This window comes from Bacillus rossius, chromosome 3, assembly GCF_032445375.1.
Source record: "Bacillus rossius redtenbacheri isolate Brsri chromosome 3, Brsri_v3, whole genome shotgun sequence".
Classification (NCBI taxonomy): domain Eukaryota; kingdom Metazoa; phylum Arthropoda; class Insecta; order Phasmatodea; family Bacillidae; genus Bacillus; species Bacillus rossius.
Window position 1 is genome coordinate 61,346,486 of NC_086332.1, and position 26,911 is coordinate 61,373,396.

The 26,911-nt window shown below is 35.9% G+C and overlaps 1 protein-coding gene across 5 annotated transcripts in view; it reads left to right on the forward strand.

Moving 5' to 3' along the window:
* Positions 1 to 2,617: 2,617 nt before the first annotated feature.
* The window catches only part of LOC134530772 (baculoviral IAP repeat-containing protein 6), a 328,951-nt gene continuing 304,657 nt past the window's right edge, over positions 2,618 to 26,911 (forward strand). For 4 of the 5 annotated variants that reach the window (XM_063365948.1, XM_063365949.1, XM_063365946.1 and 1 more), the window contains exons 1-5: positions 2,618 to 2,831; positions 20,603 to 20,784; positions 22,724 to 22,858; positions 25,617 to 25,861; positions 26,538 to 26,681. In XM_063365948.1, coding sequence (XP_063222018.1) covers positions 2,654 to 2,831; positions 20,603 to 20,784; positions 22,724 to 22,858; positions 25,617 to 25,861; positions 26,538 to 26,681 — 884 coding nt within the window. In that variant the 5' untranslated portion in view covers positions 2,618 to 2,653. The remainder of the gene's footprint in view (positions 2,832 to 20,602; positions 20,785 to 22,723; positions 22,859 to 25,616; positions 25,862 to 26,537; positions 26,682 to 26,911) is intronic. The other variant, XM_063365947.1, reaches the window with a different exon arrangement.

Genomic DNA, 26,911 nt, shown 5'->3' on the forward strand with positions numbered 1-26,911 from the left:
GTCAGAAGGCCACCCCAAAGCCCAACCTGCAACCGCCAGTATCCGTCCCGCTAACGGAACGCACCCCTAGCAATGGCCCACCCGTGTCAGGCGAGCCCCTGAGGGCCAGATAGAACCAAGGGCCATGTCTTAATTAATCAAACACCTAGACCCCAATTCATTATAAATCAGACATAATTTAATAGTAACACCACTTTTTATTAAAAACCCCGCCCAAGGAAAGTGCGATGCAGGAGTTCCCGAGTCACTCACAGGTGAATTTACGTTAATACGTTTGTGAGTGTCTCCCTTGCGGCCTTCAGCCTAAATTAATTAGAGTATTGTGTAATGTAAATATTACCTCCCCATTTTTTGTATGTAACTCGCCACTAGAGCAGTCAACAAGTGACGAACAGTCTCTAGTGTGACTCTTATTACTTAAAATTAATTTATGTAAATTTGTTAACCCTAATTCTTAGAGAGTATCTGCCAATTAGATTTATCATTAACAATTAATGTACGAATTTAGAGCCACTCTCAGTTTCTTGTTATTAAAATAATTTCCGAATAACGAAACTTTAGAAACTTTGGCGCGAGAGAACGCTGAGACCTTCCCTCGCGCCAAGGGAAAACGCCAGTACCGAGCGACTTGCGGACCGGTGCGGATGTGCGTTCCACAGGGAGTCATCACCCGTTGTCTCCAATGAAATCCACTGCTGGTAACTATAGTCATTTAAACCAAATGTTTCTTCATTGCGTAAACTCCCCGTGCATCGCCGGTCCTTTTACGGTGTAGGGCCTAACCCAGCCACTTAACTATAAACTCCCTGCACTAGATTGACGTCGACCCAAGTGTCTCCCCTGCTCATAAAGTCCGTTATGCTGCGCCAACCCCTGATCCTCCCCTGCCCCGTGCAGTGATTGAGTGTTTTAAAGAACATACTTTTATATTTAATAACGTGTCATGTATATTATTTTTATGTATTATTTTTTCTGTAAACTTTTGTAATTATTGTTATACTTGTTTCTAAAATATTATGAGATATTTTACGTTAACTGTCACCGGGTGTCGAAGCCGAGTCCAACACCCGGAATCTCTCCGAGCGCTGCACGTGTCACCGCGGGTGGGGGGGGGGGGGGAGGACGGGCGGTAGAGGCAGTGACACTTCAGGAGGGGGCAGTTGGCATCTGGCGGCTGGACGAGGCGGTCGCATGGTGAGACACAGAGCCAAGATCACCGACCAGTGAGATCGTGTCAAGGGGGATTGAGACTTCACGACCACGCGGGTTACGCAGCTTATCGTTTTTGTAAATTGTTAAATTGTATATAAGGGCTTATCTTGTTTCCGTGAATTCAGACATTACGCGTATCAGCGAACACGGGCGTACCGCAACGAGACGGACTTCACATCTTCGGCGCTGGCATTCAGACTGTTTTTTCGCTATCATTAAGGAGGAGCATAATAAGTTCTTCAAACACACGTATCGCGAGACCACGGGGGGCAGCTCGCACTCGGCGCCTGCCCACCGAAACACGTGTAGCCGAGCTTCACTCCGCGGAGAGAACGGGTGTTGAGCCGCGTGCAGCCCATGTAAAGGGAGTGTGTGAAAGACTAAGTAAAACGTTGTATCACAACCTGACGAACTTTCATTGTAGCACGGGTAGTGATAATTTCCCCCTGCCACAAGGCCTGAACCCCGACCCAAGAATATGAAATAACCAGCTAAATTACGGGGGGTGATATCCGTGGCTACGACAAGTGTCGCCCAACTTGTGTGGCCAATTTCATAAGAAATTCATGCAGAAAATGTTTACGAACTTTTTATTAAATTCTGAGCTGGCCGGGCAGAGACGCGGCACGGCAGGGCTGAGCGTGGGAGTTGTAGCTGCGTGCGGAAGCCGACGTGTCACCGACAGTACAAAATCCGAATTTGTGTATGTTATTGTGTTGAGTCTCCCTACCCCAGCCAGGAATCAGCGTGTTATGCTGCACAGGGCCTGTGACGTTTTAACAGCCAGGGATCCCTCCAACTGCAAACTTCGCCGACGGTCCTAGCGGGTCACGCAGGGGCAACTCACCCACAGAACCCAAATTTGGTTAGATGCAGAGCTAGCCTGGCGCCCTCCCGGAACACATTTCACTAAGAACCAGTTTTCCCGCTAGGATCCACGCCCGGTCTCGAACACGAGTACCCGGACGATGACAACACCGATTGAATTAAAAGAATATAACTACCAGTCTGTCCTGACATCCTGAAAATAAGCTAATATTATTTTTACACCCTGCGACTTTGTTCTCTTGTTCTCTTATAGAGTTTGTAGTTGTAATTACTCACTGTGGCATTGTTCCCGGTGGGTTCAACCCGATTTTACTGGGGGTAAGGGCCAGTAAGGCCAGGGCTTTAATTAAGGGCCAAGGAGCTTCGACGTCATAACGTTGTTACACCCTACTTCTACTGGTACTCCTCTTCACCCCCAACTTTAGCACCTTAATTGTTTTTAAAATTTGGATAAATTGTTGTTCTTCGAGCAAGTATATATTATCGAAGCTAGATTTGTAATGTAGTATATTTCTCTTTAATTTTTAATGTGTTCTCGGTTTATTTGTTTTTAGTTGGCTACATTGTGAGAATAGGGTCTTGCTGGGAGAGTGAGTGTACCTACCAGACGAAAATGGCTGACGATGAAGTGTGGAAGTTGAATGAGGATGGTTTAATAAATGTTGAACCTAATTGTAAAAGTGTTATATACCACCCAAATTCTAATGTTATAATTGCAGTCAAAAAATCTTCAGAAGTTATTGTTGTTGATGTCAATTCCGGAGTTACTTTGCGAAGGAGTTCTTTATCAGGTAAGCTACGTCACGTTGGTTATTATTGCGGTGGTTTGATAGGTTTTAGTTTATTAGTGTAATTTCGGTTTATTATATTATTTGATTTTCTAATCTAGCCTTAATTAAAGTAATACAATTAAAAGTACGACTTTTTTTAATTGTCTTTTGATAGGTAGTATTTTGTGGGTGGATGTTTGTGTGCTATGTAGTTTTACTTTAAATAGTGGTGTGGGATGTTTAGAAATGGTTTTTGTATGATATATTAAGAGTTAATTGATTAGCCAGTTTTAACTCTGAATCTTTTGCTAGCTGTACTGACTTAATTTTACTTGTCACCCATTTGCTGCATTTTACTTCTGCTCGAATGTTTATAATTCCGAAATCACGTAAAGTTTGTTTTGTTTAGTTATCTTTATATTTAAGAGATATAGAATGTTTTTAAATTGAATAGTGCGAATAAATTATATGAAGCAAGTAAGGGTGACTACATGTGATTTGTAGAACACAACCAGTCTTATGGTTTACAGAGTACTTAGCTATCTAGTGTAGACACTGAGGTGGGGACTCATATACATTTTTTGTAATTTAAGGTTTATTATTTTGATAAGTGGCTTCTGCATAAAATATGTTGTTTAAAATATAAAAGATTTAAGTTTGGTAAAGGGGTTTTACAGGGGTTCTCTTAAAAATAAGTTTTAAAACTGGTATATTTTAGGCACTACCGTTATTGCTTGATTATCCTGCAAAAGGATGGTTATACATTTAAGTTAGATTTTAAGAAACTAGAAGATAATGGGGATGGCTATGAAGATGAGGAAAATTAAGAGGTTAAAATAATTATTAAAATGTATTAAATTATGTAAAGTGACATATTTGAAACCCCTCACTCAATAAAATAACTTAAGGGCTGGATATTGTGCAAGAAACGTGACAGTGCTTAAACGCAATACGTAACCAACACAAGAAAATGACTATTGTTTATAAAGCATGAAAGTTGCAAGACATTACCAAAACATAAATTTAAGATTGTGAAACAGTAGAAAATATAGTTATTCACCAGGCTTCTTTTGCTAACTATACTGTCATGAAAATGTATAAAAATTGTGAAAGTTTAACAAGTGAAACCATGACATAGGTTTGTATTAAAAACATACCTGCCTTATATGCCTTATATATTTTCAAAATTTTTCATAGCATACATGGAAGGTGGAAACTAAGCAAAAACTTAAGTTAAATTGGTCAATGCTTGCATTGCGTTTTTACATCGAACTTAGTGCATCTTTAGTTTCTTGTGTAGTTTGTAAAACTACCCTAAACAGAGTACATTATAATAAATGCAGTATTAATGCTGCTGTAGGTAGTGGGTGTGCCTGCTAAAGGGAAGGAGGAATTAATCTTTTTTTTTATAGTGGTATTTCATCAATAAGGTTTATCGTCATTTCTAAGAATTTTCCCCATCACTATTTACTGGTTTTTATATTATATTTTATACTATTTTTTTTTAATTTCACTTCTAGTACATTTGTGATATTTCAGAAGGAATTAGAAGATTCAGTTATTTTGAAGAATAGCCATTTACTAAAAGAAATAAAATTTCAAATTTTTTTAGTTTACTGATATGTTTTTGAATCTTTCTCGAAGAGAATGTTGTGATATTTCAAATATTTTACCAGTAGTTAACCATTTTAAGGAGTGGATAGGTTAGGTTTATGTAATACAAGTACTTTTTTTTGTATTGTGAAAGTAGTCATTTAGGTAATTATGTATTGTACGGATTAGCGCCAAAAAAAATCGTACAAATATGAAATAACTTTCATTATATGCTATCTTACGTCCTCTTTTCAGAACCGCCTGCGGAGATAAAAAATTCCAAATACTTTTGGAGATATGGCCGTTCTTATTTTGCTATACCAGACGTGTGTAATAATTTGACCGTCGCCATTTTATATTTTGCCGTGTGCGCGTGAATGTCTAAATAACAGAAATTTTCCATTAGGTAAGGTTAGTTACATTATAAATACTTCAAAATAAACGGAAATTAAAAATAATATCAATTTATTTTACATGTTGTATAGTTTTAAGTATTTATAATGTAACTGACCTGACCTAACAAAATGGGACAAAGGTAGATTAGGTCAGGTCAGCTACATTTTAAATACTTTGAAACTGAATGGACATTAAAAATAATAAAATTAATTTTATTGGTTGTTTAGTTTTAGAGTATTTATAATGTAGCTGACCTGACCTAACAAACCGGGACAAAGGATGAACAGAATAAACTCACGTAAGTTTCTTTTTACATGATGTATTCGTTCACGTGAGAGTCCTAAGATCCACATAAAGTTCTGCCATTCCCGATTACACCCGAATATTCACCTTCGGCCAACCTCGAGATTTATTTATTTTTGCGCAGGAAAAATGAATTGAAATATTAAAAGTAGTCGGATAGGTTAGCTACATTAAAACACTTTAAAACCCTTTGGATGGTTAGTTAGGTTAGTATAGCTACATTAAAATAAACAGAGAAATATAAATATTAATAAATAAACCCGAGGTTGGCCAAAGGTGAATTGTTCGGGTGTAATCGGGAATGGCAGAACTTTATGTGCATTTTATGTTTCTCCGTTCGGGAACATCGCAAAAAAAAAAAAATCATACTTGTAAACAAGCAACTGTTATTGCCGCATGAGTGCACAGGATGAAAATTAAAAAATTCGATATCTCCAAAAGTATTTGGAATTTCTTATCTCAGCCGGGTTTAATGAAAAGAGGAAGTTTAAGAGCACAGAATAAAGGTATTTTCGGATTTTTAAAATTTTTTTAAAAACATCGCCAAAAAATGAAGATTAAAAAATTTGATATCTCCTAAAGTAATTGGAATTTTTTATCTCCGCAGGCGGTTCTGAAAAGAGGACGTAAGATAGCATATAATGAAAGTTATTTCATATTTGTACGATTTTTTTTGGCGCTAATCCGTACAATACATATTTACCGTCATTTATGTTAGGTTAGTTAAATAAAAATACCTTAAAGTAGTATTGGGTTAGGAATTATCATTTTAAAATATGGTTAACTTAACATAACCAACCATCCTTACTTTTTTATGTATTTTTAATGCTAACCTAACCAACCATTCACACAAATTCACACTTTTTTTAATGTAGATAATCTAATCAACCACTCACATGATAATACATGTAGAAAGGCTCCTACTTATCAGTGCTATAGGTACCATCACATTTTTTAGGTAAAAAAAAATAATAAAAAGCTTGCCCGAAAGTTGCTATGTCTATGAGGTATGACAGACTGTAGTTGTCTCTAGAGTTCTGCTAGGTGATGCACGTGGGTGGCGTGATAGAGCTGAATTCAGTAGTCACATTTCACAGTCAGTTGAATCTTGATTAATTGTGGTTAAGGGGTTGGGAGGGAAGGTCAGCATGAATAAACGAAAATCGCGGATAATCAAATTCAAATGTGTTTACATTATACAATACAGCAAAATTTCGTAAAGCTGGTTTTACACTATGCAATTCACTTCTCACACAGCTCCTTGCATGCAAGCTCTCGTGCAATTATTGCTTGCAATCTCTCATTTACACAGTGCAAATTCCTCATGCAATAAACATGCAATCTGTTTTGTTCCGGCCACATTTCTGTACAAGTATTTCTGCAAATGTTTGTTATGGTAATTTGGTGATTTTGTGTTGTACAGAACTGGATATTTTTGATATTCATCCAATAGCCGCAAAACACACTCGGGTGTGCATTCCATGTTTGTAAAGTGCTTGTTTTTGTTTATATTTACAACTACGCGTGTAAATTTACTACAGAGAATGACCAATCACGGTACTTGTTCTGCGCAACTTGCATCAAAATATAGAGCATGATCTATTCTCATATTGCGCCGTAGCTTGCATCGTGTGTGAAATTCCGAGAATTTTTTGTGTGAGCTGCAATGCAATACTAACAGATTGCATGGAAATTGCGTGCATATTGCGTCGTGTAAATCCAGCTTAAGTAATTTAATAAAACAATGGTACTAGTATTACTGTCACTAATTATTAATTAATATGTAGTTTTTAGTTTTACTCCTTTCTTGTCCCTTCCCTAATGAATTATTCTTTGCTCAAATGGTTTCTCTCCCCCTTCCCCCCAAAATAATTTTTAATTTTTTATTGGGAACCCAGTTAACCGAATGCCCGGTTAATCGGGGTCATGGATAATAGAGGTTATACTGTATTTTTTTTTAATATAGCTAACTTAACTACTCTTTAAATTTTTAAATTACTGGTAAACTACATGACAGTACCAGACAATCTCTTAGAGGATGATTTAAAATCATGTCAAGAAGTGAAAAAAATTCTTGTATTTTTTTGGAAAGTATTACCTTAAGAATTACCATATATAGAGATTATTAATGTTGCTAACCATTACTAACCAACCGTTATCTTCAGTTAAATGGGCAATTCTTAAAATGTTTATCTAGACATTTATTTGTGGAATAATCACACAACTGATGCCAAGGATGTTATTACACTCAAGAAAAATACACACTAAAAACTATATACTTTGCAGCGAGCAAGAAAAGATATGGAATTCACATTTCGTCAGGAAGTAAATAATACACTGGGCACATATCCGAAAACAACCTGTGCTAGCACATGCTTTCTTAACAAATGTTCAGTTGTACAAATATCAACCAATGCATAATTCCTGTGCCCTGTCCAACACTCTGCTGCTACTACTAACAGAAACATATTCAAAAATAAAGAATTAAAAACACAACAAAATAATATCCTTTTTCATAGTACCTATGCTAATTACTTTCCAACGCTAATGATAGTTGCACAAATATCTCATACCATTTGTAACATGTTTCAAATCAAACTATAAATATAAACATTCTATTTGGAAATATCGTTTTCAGGTAATGAAATTATTTCAATGTTGCAATGCTTTTGTAGCTACAGAATCATTAAGGATTAATAACTAAACTCCAAAACAGTCTTTAGGAAATATTTTATATTTTTCTCATGATCAGCCACTTTGAGATATTACTTTTTAATACTAATTGTTTTCATATTCACTTAACAAAATTATTAAGAATTATGTAGTTGAGTTATGAATTGCACAGGTTTTACGCGGGGACTCACCACAACGCCGAAATACCACAACGCCGAACGTACAAAAACGCCGAATACCATAACGCCTAATGTAAAAATTGACCACAACGCAGACAGCAAGAAAACTGCTGTGTACCACAACGCCGAAATACATTAACGCCGAAAAATATCATTGCAGGACTGCCACAAAGGTTATGTTAGGTAAGGTTAGCACACAAATTCATTCAGTTTTTAATTTTGCTCCTGTGGCCCCCCTTCCCCGCAAAATCATTTTTCGGAGTTATGGTAATTCGGCGTTGTGGTACACAGCAGTTTTCTAGCTGTCGGCATTGTGGTCAATTTTGACATTCGGCGTTATGGTATTCGGCGTTATTGTACGTTCGGCATTGTGGTAACGACCCTTTTACGCTATAAAAATAAGCCTAAGTGCAGAGTCAAATTTAACGCGGTATCTAGACTGCATTTAATAAAATTGTGGTGAGAATTTTATTTTAATTTTTTTTTGTGATTTAATATATGGATAACTGAAACAAAGAATAATTTTTTTTGTATTTTTTAATCTGATTTATCTTGTTTTTGTGTGATTCCTAAAGTATGTTTCATAACAGCACAGTGTATAATGGTGCAATGAGCTTGTCATTCAGAGATTTAAAACATTTAAGGCCCGCACCTACCTGTGTGCCCATACAATGTGTAGAGCTTCCGAGGAAACCACACAATTTGATATCTGAGTGGTGTCTGTTTACTAAAAACATTTAAGAATGTGCTGAGGGCAGACTGGTAGTTCTTTTTCCGTTTTTTTTTTTTTAAACTGTTTAGGAGAGTGAAAAGGGCTGAAACACATGTTTTCTAAATAATGTGTAGAAATGAAACGCCATCTAATGTTATGGTTACTGCTCAGATTTCATAGTTGTCCTATGTATGACCAAGAATACTGCACGCTAGGTCAAAGTGTGCAGTATTCTTGTCATACATAAGACAACTTAGAGGAGATAGCTAGAAGCATCATCCAGCTTCACTAACACAAATATACCCCATACTAGGCAGGGCCCTTAATCTGTTTTAAGAGCATTCCAGGAAAATTGGATGTTGTATTTATTTCAGATTGCTTGAGATGAATAGGCAGTTTTATTTTTCACCAAAAACTGCATTAATGGCTGTGGTTAGATTGTAAATGCATATATTTAAACAGTTATCAGAACTACTGATTGTAGTTCAAATCAATGAAATATTATAAACTTGAAAATTTTGGAAGTGTCACAGTTTTGTTCTATCTTGTTTAAGTTATATGTTTTGCTTGTTTTTTCTTCTTACTTTCACTAAAACTACACTTTTAATGGATTTTGTTACATATCTACTGCTTTTTGTTTGTAAGATTGCAAAGAGTTATTTGTTCCCTATGGCAATTTAATCATCCTTCATGTAGCAAATTAGCCAATGTGAATTAATTTATGAACTGAGATGCATAGCCATCAAAAATATGTAAGCAGTACTGATAAGCAGTATTTGTCATGTGACAATAATTACAGCATATGAGCAAGTTTTTCTTCCTTGAAGCTAAAGTAAGAAAATGTCAGCTTATTTTTCAGAATCCCTAGTGTGTGTGCTTTGAATTTCATCATGAATTAGTGCAAAATTAGATTATAATATGTCAGTAGTATATTTACTCATCTTTATAGGCCTAGTAAAAATATGGTTTTTGCACACTCATTATAACACAGTTTCTATTAAACTGTGATATTTGGGTTGTATGATCATGTGCTGTGTAGCAACCTATGTGGATCTTTGTATTGATACCATTTTGGATGTCTTGTAACATCTTGTATTGCATCCATCTAACAATTTTTTTGTCAAAGTCCTTGGTTATAAAAGCAATGATTTTATTATTGCGAATTTGGATAACTGAGTTCACAGGATTTTCTGGGGGGGGGGGGGGTGTTTGGAAATTAAATTTCTTCTTAATGTTTCCTGATTGGGTACTCCACTAAGGCACATCTTTAAATTCCAATTGGGTTCTAAAAACTTATATGGTGGAGAGGGCTATGAGGACCAGTGAAATTGTGCTGTAAAAAGGATTAATGAAGCCAAATTATTGATGGAATATTATTTAATATTTCTATAGTTATAATACTGTTAAAAAAGGGGGAAAAAGGTACTGAAGTGGGAAATGCGGTATACTAACTGCCGGGAAATAGGACGCTTCCTGAAGTGTGAGTGTACTTAAGTAATTTTCAAAACAAAAGTGCAGTCCCTAGGAGTTGTAAGAGTTAGGAGCAAATGAACTTAGGTCAAAAAGAGTTGCTATTCTCTCATATATGCAAAGAGAATGACTTGGGGTTTATTATAATTTTTTGATTTTTTTACATGGCAATTATGTTGTATGTGTTTTAACATAAGATTGTGTATACAAATATACTCGACAGAACCTTTAGTAATGAAATAAAAACACGTTAACAAAAATATTTTATTCAAAATATCATGAGATAAAAATATGCCAATATTATTGTAATACGTACATAAGTTGTTTATTTTCCTAAAAATCACAATACACTGAACATTACAAACAACGTAGAAGTAGATGATCTCGCCGAAACAACCAGCCTTAGCAACTCTTGAGAGGAGGAGCATAGGAGGAGTGACCTGAGAGCATCTTGGTCTTACGAGTAAAACTGCCATCTAGGTTGCCCTGAGAGTTAAAAGGTCAAAAAAAACTTCAACTAAAACAAACCTAAAGAGAGAAAATACTGTTACAAATGCGAGATACCAGAGAACAGTGCCAGGTTCAGAACTAGCTGGCGGCTCTGCATGGCCACTAGCGCCGTGTCATGTGCGGTCCACTGACGTAAGGCATGCCACGTGCACCTGGTCGGATTACGAGGGTTTACGCTACCCCCTCCTCCCCTCTGTCCCCCTTGCTTCACTCTGCCCCGGCGCTGTTATCTATCACTGAGCTGCCTTGGGAATTCCGCGGGCTGCCGCGTGAAGTGGCGTGAGTGAGCGACGCTATTCTCGCCGTTTCGGGCGTCGGGTTGGCCCGGGATGACTCGACTCATCACAGCTGCTCTCGTCGGTCGGAGAAGGGTGCCACAGACTATTTGAGCAGCGACGCCGGCCTCTGCAGGAGCTTGGCAACAGAGTTCCGTGAGGAGTGAGGCGAGAGTTTCGCGATGGGTACCGCGTGAGTCCCGCGACGAGTTCGCCGACAATCCCGAACGAGTCCCGTGACAGTTTCGGAGTTCTGAGCGAAGGGAAGTGCGACATCTGCGACGTGGAGGTTGACTGAATCGTGAGAGTGCGTGACGACTGAGTGGCGAGACAGTATGTGTGGACAGGCGTGAGGTAAGAAGGCGAACCTTCGTTCAGCCTAGCTGCAGTGAAGAGTGCGAACTGCAGAACTTGACACACATTGAGTGACTTGAGTATAAATATTTCTAAGTGCAAGTGATTTGAGATTGGACATTTTTAAGTACAATTATTTATTAATGTAAATATTAGTAATCAATAAAACTTAATTGGGCTATCCCTTAAAAACCCAGTTCTCCCCACATTATAAATGGTAACAATACTTTAGGCTGATGGGTATTACTTCCTCACTTGAGAAAGTTAAAATTAAATGAACACCAACTTTCACATGGTCTAATGTTACCAAAGATGATAAAACAAACTGTGAGTGAAATTAATAAAAATGTGCTGGGTTATTATGTGAAAATACTTCATTTCGTATCACTTGGCAATTTCTTTTAAATATTATTTCCAAATGGTCATAATATACTTAATTTTGAACTTATCACTCGGTCTCTTTTTACACTATTTATTTGTTTATACAAATAAAATTTATATTGATATTAGTCTTTATAACATAAAAATCATCAGGGAATTTAATCTCTAACACTCAAAATGTTGCTGAATTATATTTTTATAAATACATTGCTTTGACCAATTTGAGTTACTTTTCTGCATTGAGATCAGTAAGGTAAATCACCATTACTGAGTGTCATGCTTTCAATGGAGGTACGGCCAGTGTTCCTGAACACTAACAGGTAGGCCATCTGTGAACTCTGATGCCCTTTCTTCAAAGAATGGAGGAAGCAATTCAAGCCAAAAGGCTGTTAACTTAAGGTACCGGAAATAGTGTGCACGCTGGGTTCTGAAAATGTTAACATATAAATAAAATTAAAAGGCTAGCATTCGGCTTCCTCATGCACAATGCAGATGCAGGTGTTGAGTTTCTTAATCACATTGTTATTGGTGATGAGATGTGGGTTTATCAACACACACCAGAATCCAAGCAATATTCAATGCATTGGCACCATTCAAATTCCCCAAAAGCCACGAAATTCAAAATTTCAATTTCAGCAAATATTTATAATGGCTTTCGTTTTCTGGGACAGACAAGGCATTCTTATGATTAATGTTATGCCTCCCGGCACCTTGATTAATGCTGACACATTTGCTTTGTAGTAAAAATGCTTGTACCCAACACTTAACAGATGCTGGGACAATGGTGGAAAATAATGCATGTACCAGTAAGTAATTTGTAATGGACATTTTGTCTATTAAAATTTTTTAAAATGACTATACAACATTGTAGCTTTACTTTTTGAAACACCCTCATAAAATGCCTTTAGCCATGTAAGTAGTAGCCTCATTGTAGACACTGTGGCAGATTGGAAAGAGTTCACTTAAAGTGGAGATTTATCATAGAGATGTCACCACCACCATAGTCGAATAAAAATAATAGAATTCAGGGGAAGTTAAGAGTTAACTATATTACATTTTCACCTGTGTGAATGTGACTGATTCTATTGAATTGGCAGTGTTAATTCTTTAAGCAGAAATTTCAAGTGAGAAGATAAGGGGATACTTAGTGTGCAGCAGCCTACTGTTCCTGATTCACACAAAATACAGAATAATTATTGTTGATCAAGTAGCACAAAAATAATAATATGCAGGAAAGCACAATAAGCCAGGTTTAGGAGGTATGCACGTGCATGCACACAAATATTTGTTCAACATTTTTTACAAACCATCATCACCAATAACAACTAGTTGGTGAAACAAAATTGGTGCTTTGAAATGTTTGTGAGTGGAACTTATAGTTTCCTACTATTATAGTTTCTATATATAATAGGGTGACCACATTATGAAAAATTCAGGGAAGTTTGAATTGGGAATTAATTTAAATCATGGTAAAGTAATAATAATTTGAGGAAAAAATGAGATGTCATAAAGTAAAGTAAAACAGATAAAAGAAACAAACATGTTTGGTGGAAGCTGTAAGTGGGGGTACAAGGATAATAAAACAGGCTCAAGCTTGTATGAAGTCATTTCTAAAATAGCTCGTCTCTGCCCATAATACTTCTCTTCTACTTTGAACTCTGTGCAACAGCAGCATAAGTAATGCTGGATCTGATGTAACTACAGTCACATAAGATTAATGGGATCATATTCTTCAAACTTACAAAAGAAAACATGGTATTAGAGCAAACTGTTGGGTTTCTTCCCAAGTTTGAGTGTAAACATCTGGATGGTTACAATGAGAAAATCACATTCTAAAATAAATCCTCGTCTTGGGCTTCCATGAGTCTCATCAGGATGAGAATATACAAACTGTCATAATTTGAAAAGCAACTTTGTATTTTTTGGATTTTACCTGATACTGCTGTTAATACCTTAGGTTTAGCAGGTTTCTAAAAATATTTAGTTATCTTTTGGTTTACAAGGGACATAGCAGTGCCACTGTTGTTAAAAACTTGGATATCAGTTTTGATAGTTTTTGTCTCCTGACTTAAGATCCCATCACACTTACATAAAGACATTTTATGTAACTCCTAACTAGTTTCTCTGTTGGTATTTGGGAATGTTGTGATTATAATTCCTCAGAAAATGTTCAGGTCTGTTATATGTAAAGCAAAAGGGCCTTTTTTTATTCTTGGGTTAGGTTCAAGTCATGTCTGCGTGTAGGAGCTATTACAATATTGAGTCTTGTGGTTTCGCTCAGTTCTACTATTATTATGGTTGCTCCTTGGGCCCTGTAATTTCCTCTAGACTGCTTGCAAACACATATCAAGTTCCCATGCAGCTGTTCAAAGGTCTACCAAATTCTACCAAATTGTTTTCTATTTTACTGTTAACATTGTTTGATCCTTCATCTAGGGACTTAGATTCCCTGACATTCCTTATAAGAGCTTGTTCCTGTTTGATTTACCATGTGTGTCCTATCATGGTGTTTGGAAAAGTACAATCCTGTCCAAAGGATTCTTAAATTTCTCAACAGCTGTTCCACAGTGTTATTGGGAAAAGAGCATAACTTTTTCCACATCTCTGGTCTCAGGCCACGTAATAAATACAGAAAAATGCTAGATATTCATCTTAGCATCAAGTCGAGTGCAAAGGTTTAACACATACACAAGATTCTAATGGTTCACTGATTTCTTGTACCCTTGACTATAATCTTCATTCTAAATCTTCCACATATTCCACCCGCAAAAATGCAGCTCTTAATCTTTTGGCTAAGGTTCTCTTAAGTGCTTTCAAAGCTATTGTACCATTGCAATGCAGGTTCTTTAAAAAATAAGGGTAAATGCGACAAGCATTTCTGATCATTCCACCCATTTACTTTAGCTGCTAGTCTAAACTGCTTGAGGAATTCAACATCCTCACTAAGTTTTCCCCAAAAATGGTCAGGGTCAATGTTGCTACCTCCATATTGTATGAATTATTTATTTCAAGTGTTGAAATAAACCTGGCTTTTAAGCTATTTAAAGTTTCCTCGTCTGATGAACTACTCCCAGCTACATCTGGATTTATCTCTTTATTTAATAACTGTGCAAAGGTGCGTACACACTGGCACACCATAGCTGCAATACAACATGGAACGCGTGTTGATCGCAGTGTGCAGAACAACATGGCGCATGTCGAGATTGTGCTGTGCACGGGGCAAACTATCTGATATTGATGAACACTGCAGTTCACTTGGTGATGTGCGACACTGAAGACGAACCAAATAAGCAGCTACTGAAACAATTTTACATGAATGAGCGTGACTACCTTTGAAGATTTATTGATTAAATTTGGATCGAAGAGTGGTAAGAAGGAAACACACTTCAAGATTGGTAATAAGTATTCTAATTGTTCACCACTTTTAACTAATGTCTGACAACCTTTTCCTGTAAGTTTTCCCTGCATCGTAGTTAGCAAATTTTATTTATATTTATTTTCGAGGTCAGTCAATATATTGTGGTTTTTAGCGACAGTAGATTCTTACTCAAGCTCACAATACTTTTTCCGAATTTCAAAGCGGACTACCGGAGGAATATTTCCAGAAGTCTTCTTAGTAGTGATTGATGTTTTAAAGGAAACTATCAAGGTCATTTAAACCAAAGTACAAATAAAAAATTCTTATTGCTTGATTATTTTTAAATTTATCTAGAGAAAGGTATTCAGAAAAATACGATACATGCATGATGTAAAAATAGTGACATTGAAAATATGAATCCAACAAAAAGAAATCAGAAAAGGTCCCATAAAATAACAGATAAACAAATTTATGCAAAAATGTTAAGGAAAGAAATGCATAATCACTAAAATCATCAGATCACTGAGATGACTGAATTGACTCTAGCGATGAAATAGTGTGACTTTAATCTGATTGTAAACTAAAATTTTTATGTAAATGGAACCTCAGTAATCATGTAAAAGTAAAGATATTTGCAAATTGGTTAATGTACATGAAAGCAACACTGTATTGCTACAGAAATTTTTTTTTGTACCTAATACTGGGTTTGTTTGCCTCAGCATTTATGCTTTGTGTTGTTGCTGTAACTACGTTAAAGTTATTTGTTAACCTTTTCCTGAGTAGCTTTCCAGTGTTAACTGTGCACATTAATAAGCATAAGAAAACAAAATAAGTCCCAATTGTTGAATATTCGATTATCTTTTCCATTGTTTAAAAAGTTAAGTTTGTACATAACATAATTCAAAATTTAAAATTCTGTGCCAGTTTTGGGATGGAGACCAATATTTAGTATTGTATTCAAAAAGTATTTTATATATGCATGTATTACCATAGTGTCCAAATTTACAATATTTTTCTTGCAGAATTATAAACTATTTCTTGGCTAATAGTTTCCAAAGGAATCTTTTGTAAAAGAAAAGTACAAAAGAAATTTCTGTGTATGTCTCAAGCAGAAGTAGTAGGCAGCATAGTTACTTGTGCAAGTGGGGTTTGTCGGGTCAGGAATCAACCAGCTGGAGAAGACTGCGACAGATGTGGCTCAAAGGGTGGTTATTGTGGTGCAGGAAGAGAAACTGATGGAGTAGTTGGATGGAAAGCTGGTTGGTGCATGTACATACTAGGGAAAGAGTTGTCGGGTGCAGTAGAATGAAATAGTTGAGCTTGGCCATAATTGTGTGCAGTTATTTCAAACAAACCACAATGTGTTTTCATAAAAATATCAGAAACGACATGCTGAACCCAGTTTTGTAGATGTAAATCCCATTTTGGAAGATAAAAATGCACAAAATATTTTAATCTCGTTCTGTTCGGGAGACGTATTGAATTTTCCAGCAGTAGACTGTGTAAAGTGCTAACAGCATCCACCAGCAGTGCTGGTCCTTCATCTGGTTGCCTTCCTTTTTATCATTTTCATTACCCATTCATTTTCAATGACCACCAGCTCCTTAAAATAATAATAAATAAATACAAATGTTTATTTTTTATAAAAGTATTAATTATATAATTTACCCTTCCATTAGGAATCATTTAAAAACCCCCCTCCCCCAGCTTGCCCCCAATAAAAGAAATGGTGGTAATTTTCATGGTATTTTCTACACAAATAAATTGGATTATACTCACTTTGTACTTTCTTCCTATTTTACCAGAAAATCAGTACAACGCATAATGCCAATACTTCTCTCGACATTTAACCATAGTTTAAAAAAAAAGTCAACACGTTGTGATAAAAACTTTAAGGAATGCCATGTAAAATAGTTTTTTGATTTTTTGTAGCAGTCTTTGTAACAGTATATGTTTTATAAATGTCTTATCAGGCCTAACATATCGTCACACACTCCATATTCAAAGCCTGCATACTGCTAAAGACGAGTGTGCCCCAAATACGTCCACACTGGCATGCCAATCTCTTTTTATTCGTTGTAAAAACATATGATTGGGCTTGGTGAGTGTTTTGCACGTGTTTGAGGCTCGGTCCACATTTGTGATCACCTTGGGAAATTTTGTTCGATGTGTGTTGCATTGCAGCCATGGTGTGCCTGTGTGTACATGCCTTAAGAGTGAGACATAACCAGCCAGAATAAGAAAAATTAGTGTTAAAAAAATTAACTTCAGAAGTTCAATTCTATCTTAACCTAAAAATACTTGTTCCAAAGTATCTTAGGCTTAATTATAGTCATACACATCAACACACAGCATTCACTGGTTTCCCGGAAAAAAAAATTCTTAATTCTTTAAACAAACACTAAGAAATAAATAAATAAAATAGTAAATTAAAGTGGTCAGCCAAATATTTAACAGCGTGCTCTTAGACATCTCTTGTCTACTGAAACATACAAGGTTAGATCAGACAACAGACAACACAATGCAACTTCTTTCAAAAACTCTCAAATCCCTATCAAAAGGTTTACCTGAAGCTTCACACCATTTGTCGTAAGGACAAAGGACTTGGGGTCGAAGTAGCTCAATTCTGTTGCTCGAAATATACAATTAGAGTGATATGATATCAAAAACCTAGAAGTCTATTTCCTTCTACGGGGAGTGGCAGGCTGGATGCTGAAAAGAAAACTCCAAGGTTAATAGTCATTCACTTTAATTTTAAGGTTAAAGTATAAAACTACAATGAAGACTTCATCTCTTTCACTCTCACCTTTTTATTTCAAAATGAAAAATAAGTTAAACTAAATATTATAATTAATGTACCTAGTTATGTCAGTTCTAATACAAAAACATATTTAAACTTATTATTCAATGCACAATACATACCTCAGTTTTTGGCACAAACGCAAAGTTCATTTTTGCATCATGATGGGCTCTCACCAACGACTGTGGGATGCAAATTCTTAATATCAGTTTCAAAAAAGGTTTTTAGATTGGAGTAACCTGGACCATAGCTGTGATATTTGCCCCTTGAACTACATTAAATATTTATTTCTTGAGCAGTTGCCAGACAGGACCTTTTGGTTCCGTGACAAATGAACCATTGACATGGTTGTCTTTCTTCTCCACCGAGGAGGAAAGCAATCATATGATCTCAGACCATCTTAACTGATTCTTGAAACTCCTGCAAAGCTACAGATTTAGGTTTGCAAGAGGCTTTAGTCATTTGTGAAATTTATTCCTAAGTATTTGATCATAAGCTGTATGTACACATTTACCTAAGATGTCTGTGTGCATGCATGACATTGCTGTAAATATTTGGGCATGGTGTGGTTTACAACCAACAGGAAGTTTGTGTGAATGTGCAGGATCAGTGGTATGGAGGCAGTGCTTGCTGGTGCAGTTAAGGCTTGACTTCATTAGGTTATATCTTCATGTCATTAAGGGCTGCCACAAGGCACACATATGATGTGCAGAGTTTCAGAAGGAACCACGTTATTTAATAACTGCTCAAGATAGCTGAGTGATGTCTGTTTACAAAAATAATTTTAAAATATGCTGAGGGCAAATGAGTAATTTAGTCCCCTTATTTAGTTTTTAAACTGTATTTTTAGGAGAGTGAAAATGGCTAAAGTGTGTGTTTTCAGAATAATAATTAGGGATCAAATTCCGGGTACGGGATCTTGAAAACACTCGAGGGTTTTGAATTACACCTTTGTCTTCATTTCTCCACCATATAATTTTATAGTTACAGCTCATATCACCCAGTTGGTCTATGAACGACGAGAAGACTATGCGCCATTCCACAGTCTTGCGCTTAGAGGCAATGCCGTGCTAGAAGCACCAGGGAGCATTGCTCTTATCATTCTGCCACACAAATCCATGCCTTACTATTTGCTTAGTCTCATCCTTAGTTTGCAGTGAGCATTTAAATGGGCAGTTACTATCTCTTACCAATGCACAATTTATGCCATTAGCGCTGTCCTTGTTTCAGTATGTTATGTTGTCAGATATATACCATAGAGCATGAGGGTTTTATACACAACTTTGTGGTGTAATGAAAATATTTTAAAATGTACCTAAAACATTGTAAAATCTAGAATGATAATTTGGGAAATACATTTTCCTGTTTTTCTTCGTGAGCATCATCTGAAAATAATTAAATTTTAATCTATAAAAAAATTGTAATAGTTTAATGCCATCTTGGTTTCAACTTTTTGTCAATTTGTTTATAACATTTAATATTAAATTTTTTATTCTTTTAATCATTGCATGTAATGTTATAAAATTCCTTGTTATTAATAGACCTACTGCAACAAATAGTTTCTTGTGTGAAATAATAATTTATGTTCAGCATTGAATTATCTTTTGTCAGAATGACTTCATCAATAATAATACTGTCGATAGACAATCATTTTATGCCTTTATAAAAATTAACAAATAATACAATTATAATAAATGTAAAAACTTATGATTAAAATTTTATTCAAAATAAAATTTTTAATGTTATCAAGTCGGTAGTATCGATCTGGCATCAATTGTCCATTTACTCTGTACTGCGAACTAAGCGTGAGAGAGACTAAAGTTGAGGCTCATTAACATTTGATTAGGACTATTTATACGGCTGTTCCAATATGAGCTTTGTTTTTTTTAGCAATTTTTTTCATCAGGTGGAAAATAAAATTTTTTGCCAAACTGGTAGAGTTCATTTTGTGTGTTTCAATAGCTTGAGTATACACATACACAAAGCATTACTAACATAAATTTAAATATTAGTCTAGATAAATTAACTTGTCTACTTTCTTAAAGTTGTAACATAATAATGTTATGAAAGAAATCTTGGTTACACATACATAAAATATATTTTTAGTATACTACTTTATAATAGTTATTATAATAATTTCTTTGGTTAAATTTAAGAATTTCTTCAAAGAGTGGGGTGGGTGTTCTAATAGAACTTGTTTTAGTGTTTATTTGAATATTGATAGACTCATGTCATATTTTATGGTAATAAATAATTATAAAAGTTTATGTCCGTATAATTTAGACCTTTCCAATCATATTTTAACCTAAAATATTTTGAAGAAAGTTATTGATGTGATTTGAAGGTTAATATTGAGTATTTTATGCATGTAACCTCAAAAATTGTATTTCTTAGTCAACTGGTGGTGTAGGTAGACATTTTTCATACATGTAGTTGTGCCGAGAAAAAATAAATCTTTCAAACCTACTACAATGAATTTGAAGCTTCTAGAACACAAGTGCTTTAATCATTTTGGTATAATTTATCGAATCTGTCTCATTGTTCCTGTCATCCAAAGAAAAATGTTTTTCTTCGATAACTGTTGATGGGTGGTTTCTAGTGATATCGGTACACCAACACACATTTTTAACCTAAATACTGCATGGATTTACTTTTGCTCTAAGATGCCTAATGTTATAGAGTGTATTTTAAGCAGTAAGAGACTCGGCAGGTCTGAATTGTCGTTGATTGAGACTGGTTTGCAGCTACCAGAGTGTTCAGCTAGAATATTTTTTTTTTTCCCCCGCAGCAAAAGCGAACAGCGAGATACATGGAGCGTACATTCCAGAGTATGACAAAATTCTGTTCACGGATGGTGGCAGGATTGGTATCCGCAGAGACTACAGTGGGGTGCTCTTGCTGGACACTATCCTCCAGACGCCGGTGAGCAGGCCGGAAGATGTGGTCAGGGTGGAGCTGCCTCTCTCGGAGGTGAGTCTCTCGGCCTGCTCCTCAGTTAACCTGTTGCAGCTTGATTGGAAGATGTAATAGCCCTGCTTCCAAGCCCATTTTTCAGGCCACATGTGCTTCTTTGTAATGTGATCACTTCTTTGTGACTCATGTAAACACTAGTCCTGCATGCAAAGAACATTAGAAATGTGTGTTTAGTGTTGATTTTACACATCAGTTTGAACCAGCTGTTGAATTTGAGATATCGGAGATCTAAATTTTTTTTTTTTTCATTATTTAAGTTACAGGATGACAAATAATTTATTTCCTATACAGGCCGAATTTTAAAACTTAAGTCCCTAAGTTTAAAGGAAACTCTCATTTAAGTTGTTATTTGGGTGTAATGCCTAAAGTTTGCCCTTCATCTCATTTTTACATGCAGTCAATTCAATTTCTGGGCACCAAGACATGTGTTCAGTTTCTTATTACAATATCTTCCTCAATAATTTGCTGGATAATTTATATCTGCTTAGTTCATTTAAATACTGAGTAGTAGATGATTGTTACTGGGTAAAAGAAGTTGTATGCGAGCTAACTATATAACCTAACCCCAGAAAAATAACCATACTGTAACTGGAATGGTATTTTAGGCCACTAATGCAGGTATTGTATTGAATATTATAAGTTATATTTATAATCATTTTTATATAGTATCTTGCATAGTCATTTGAGCTATTTTATTTATAAAAAAAAGTTCTAATATTTCCAGGTTTTTGGATAGGGTAATCTATGTTTAAATACAAGCTTTTTCATTTTTTTCGACAATATTTCGCTATTTTCCAGCATGATCATAAGAGTTTTAAAGTAGTTTTGAAACAGAATATTTCTTTTCTCTAGCACTGTAGTAACTTTAGGAAATCCAGCAGGTGTGCAGGCATTGGTGAAATGTTGATATGTTTCATGTTTAGATTACATTACAGAGCAAATGGTGCCCACTGTTGCCAGATTGATACTACTCAGCTTCTTAACATTAAGTATTTATATATTTTTATACCATTAATAATTATAATAAGTTAAATTTTTTTTTTCTATTTTACTATTGGTTGATTTTTCTAAAACCATAAAATAGTGTCTTTTGACAGTATTATTACAGTTATATACATTATGAAAGAAAATTTAAATTCTAAAAACAAATTATTATTATTTTACAAGAAAAACTATTTGTAGGGGTCTGTCACTATTAATAGCAAGGCATTCCTTTAAATTTGTGCCATAGTCAAACAGAGCCAAAAATTTTTTTAAGGTAAATTGTATAAAATTTTTTTTGCCAATAATGGTTGAAACCAAGATGGCATCTACAAATAGTTATAACTCAGTGCTGCCTCTGCTATTGGCTCACAACTCACCTGGATGACTCTGGGCCAGTGAGAAACACCCGACCAAAACTTTATCGAATCACATGCTGCTACGTTGGGATGTCTCACAAGACAGCAGCCAATGAGTGGGTGACATTTGACCAAGAGTACGTAGAACTACGGAGTTCATCCTGGAGGTCATTGAACCCGCGAATTTTTCTGGTCCCTAGTCATTACTCATACTGCCCGTGTACTTGTGAGGCTGTCACTTTGGTCCCTGGGTTTGACAGGTGTGGATTTTAGAGTTTAATATATCCTTAGCACCAAAATTGTTATGCTTATGTCATATATGTATATTTTTCAGTCATATCTCAATACCATGTTTTCCTGGGTCTACCTAGAAGCAACAGGTCCCTCAGAGGGTTAGGGCAACTGGCTTTACCAGAGACATGAACATGATACCAAACATTAGTTAAATGTGGAGTATTGTCAATTATTTACAGTTTAATTTGATGTCTCATGTGACCAAAGAAAGTATAGAGTACAATCTAATTTGCATTAATTTTATTTTGCATTCAGGATGAGTGTTGATGTAAACTTCAAACACTTGAATTATTTTTTCCTAGGCTGTTCTGCTTTTCAACACAATGCGGTCCAATGAGTTGTCAGGTGTGGAGCCCAAGACTGAAGTTATGTCTGAGCTGGATAAAAAAATCAAGGAAGGCATGGCTGTCCCCAAAAAAGGCACAAAGGCTCAGAAGGTTGGTGATATACTTTTGTATCTGCTTCTAGTGAATGCTGTGTACTCGTTAATATTTTTGCATAAGTATATTTTTACAGTGTTCGTATGTAGTCAAAAGACAATGCCTTTTAAAGATAGCTGAATCAAGTGGGATGCTCAATTAGCAGTCTATATTCTGAATTTGCAGATATTGATGGAATAAATGCTTCTGCCAGTGTGTGATTATTAAATATTTTACTGGAAAATACTACTATATACAGATTTGTACAGTAATCCCTTAGGTTAAGAACAATGAAAGTGTTAAGATACTCGGCAAGTTTTGTAAACACAGTTTTTGTTAAGATGATAGAAGATTAAATTTTAAATGGTTTGGATTATTAAGCAACATCTAGTTGCAGGGTAAATATTGCATACTTTAAAACTTTAATTCATTATGAAAGTATTTTTGCATTTCATAATAAAAAAAAATTTCTAAGTCAAAATAGGTAAAATTTCAAATAATTTAGCTTTTAAACGTGAAAATAGATTAAAGATAGTCATCTTACTTACTAAGTTGTAGGAAAGTCATGTTTGCAAATCTTTTTTAAAAGCCCTATTTGCAAAGAAGTGACTGTATCATGAGAGGGATTACAGATTTGTATCACTTAGGCTGTCGCTTGACCCAGAATGTAAATGACAATGTAATGAACAAGGATGCATGCATAAATGATGGTGGATCCTGTAGAGATGTATCACTAGGTAAACATACTGAGATATTAACAACAGACAAAAATTACACTTCCTTGCATAAAAAAATTGTAAACAAATAAAAAGACAGTTAATAATGTTGAATGCTCACATAGATCTGAAATGGCATTTCCTTGGTGAGAATGGTATCCACCTTCAGAAAACTCTTTTGAAGATAGGGTAAAGAACCAAGAAACTATTATGCTGACTGCCAGTACAACAAAATTTTATACAATTTTAAAGCTGCTACTCATCTCATGTCAGTCTTGAGGAATGTTAATCAAGTGTGTGTGGCATGGAGTCCATACACATGGAACGGTACTTACGCCACTTTCTTGGACAAGGAGGGGGAAAGGCTCAATTTAGAAGGAATTGACTCCCTAAACTCTGTTATTTTACTCTTGTATCCAACACTTACAAATTTCAAATGTTTTTCGGTATCTGTCTTTGCAAACTTTTATGGTTTGGTCTCTTTTACTAAGCTACAGAATTTAAAAGCATGTACACCAATCCCTCACTTAGTACGGTTTCAGATTGCATGTTCATTTAGCGCGATGTTAATTTTACTGCCCCAGTCTTGAATAGCATGTCTGTAAATTTCAGTTAGCGCGAAATCTCCGCAGGCAAAAAAAAATTGGATATGATGCGACAGTCTGTTTCATTTTCCGTAAACAGATGTGCCGTGGCATACAGTTTGTCTTACAAAGGGGAGGGGGGGGGGGAGATGAGCGCTCAGGTCTGACGATGCTATCGGCTGTTGTACAAACATCAGCTATGGCAAGTTAAGTTGCAGCTGTGGAGTATAAAGGACCAAATATTTTTACGTCCGCGCGTATGCTACCGTGCCATACCGTTGTCGCCTGGCTACAGACCGGGCCGTGAACTCAGTCTAGTCACTGGCAGGGAATTCACACAAACAAAAGCAACGTCTGCCCATTCATCTGCCAATAACTGTATGTGCGTAATCACCTGCAGTTGGAATCATAGTGAAATCATGGCTTCCAAGTGAGCATAATGCATTTTGTTCATGTATTTGAGACACAACAAGAAGTATTACAGCGTGTAGATTGTAATGAAGCCCACACTTATGTTGGTCGCACTTCAGTTTCAAGCAAGTCAACTGTACACACAATCGTACAAAATAAGGACTCTATTAAAAGTTTATATAAGTCTGATGCTGTTGGTTGTACTAGCGGGAATATATTTGACATTAGATACCGAAACAGAAATGAACAGATGATTCACATGGAAAAGGTTGTTAAATGAATGTGGCCGGACAGAATTGGTGTGAACCAGGTGGTGAAACGTGAAAGAGTACTTTAATTTTTGAAAAATTAAAATGTAACTATCCCGACAGTAATATCGGTTTCACTGTCAATAAAGGATGGTTTGGAAAGGTACGTAATGTGAGTTGAAGGTCATGCCCGGGTGGGCATGTCAACAAGCAGACTGATGATAAAGTACATAACCACGTATCTCCCATTACGTGGTGTATACGAAGTTCGATGGGAGGCATATAAAGATATATGATGTGACATATTTATCGTTGAGTGTTTTTCTACGCATTTAAATTATGTAAAGTATATTTTTATACACAATTTTGGAACACATTTAATAAATTAGCATTGCTATTTATGGAAACTAATGCTTCAGAATACGCGATTTCAGATGTTACGAACATTTTTGGGAATGCATTAGTTGTGCTAAGTGTGGGATTGGTGTAGTTAAAAACTGATTTCTGTCTTTTCTTTATAAAACTGCTTGTCTACAAGTTCCAGGAAAATAAAAAAAACTTTAAAGGAGAAAGTGAAGATAGGTACTGAATTGTGGGGAGTACCGCAAGTATAGTAATGAGGAATTTTAAAAACTAACAAAGAAATTGGTAAAGAAAGACAAAATGGATTTTCTTTTTTTGTTCTTCTTCTGTAGAAATTTTTTTTTCTGTGAAAGTATATATTGGAAAATTTTTCTGGAAAACTAACATCGTAGCGGTGGAGGTAGAGTTAGTGAAGTGCGTGTGTGTCACGTGCCTGGAACGTGGTGTGCTGCAGTGGAGCACCGTGTGCTTGGAGCTGTCCCACGCTGCGCTCAAGGCGGTGTGCACCGGGGTCGTGCAGGAGCTCAAGCGCCAGAACAAGCACGTCCCGGCACTCTCCATCGCCTCGGCCATCAACGAGCACCTCACCAGTCTGCTGCCCATCCTGTCGATCGACGAGGCCACCAAGGACCGTGCCTTCATGTTCAGCGAGGCTGCGCGCCGGGAGACCTTCGGCCGCTGGCCCCACATGAACTATAAGTGAGCATTGCACGTTCAGCATTTTGACATGTCCCAATTTTATAAACTGGGAAATTAACAGATAAAGCTACTTACTGTTAAATTAATTGAAATATCGTTTCTTGTCAAAACTCATTAATTTTAATTTGTGGTTAGTTGAAAGCATAAAAAAGTTTGTAACAAAGTAGTTCAGTGAAAGGTCTCTAGTCTGGTGTGCTATGGTCCAGCATGTTCTGTAACCCAGAGCCAATCCAGCTGCTTGTGTTCAAACTTTTATCTAGTGGATCTCAGCTGTTGAAATTGGCCATCAGGCTGCATTACTATACTAACTGCATTTGTAGTTTGCTTAGAGTTTATAGTTATTGTCAGTTTTAATTTCAATGCATTATTTCCTATTTTATAATGGGGTACAGTCCACATTTGGTATGTTCCCATTTTAAACTTTAATGATTTTTGATAATCTGGCAAAGTCACCTATGGTTCCAAACATCTGTGACTGAAGACCTTTCACTTTATAATATAAATACATGTGTGTCATGAATTCTTTAATGTGTCAATATGTCACGGGAATTAGTATTGTCTATAATATGATTACCGGGTTTCATGTAGCTAAGTTGTGCCCTTTGCCTATTCATTTTTAGTCATATGACAAGTGTATTTGTTTGATACAATAGTTATGTAATGTTACACATACCAGTCATTGTATCCCTAGGTGGGCGCTGCCAGATGAAATGGCGCAAGCAGGTTTCTACCACCAGCCCAACTCGACAGGGGATGACCGAGCAATGTGCTTCACGTGCAGTGTCTGTCTTGTCTGCTGGGAGCCTACAGATGAGCCATGGTGAGTTGCTGTGGTCGTTGAGCTGATATTAGTTGAACAGCTGTTGCAAATGAGATATACATGTAGCATGGATGCACAAATGTTCATTTGGTAGTGGTAATTTAGATTTCTTTTTAACATTTTTTTTTGTTGGCGGGAAGAAAAGATAATTTATTTTATAATTCATAGCTTGCAAAGAAGTATTTACAATAGAGCCTAGCCAATTCCAGGTTCGATTCATCAAAACCAGT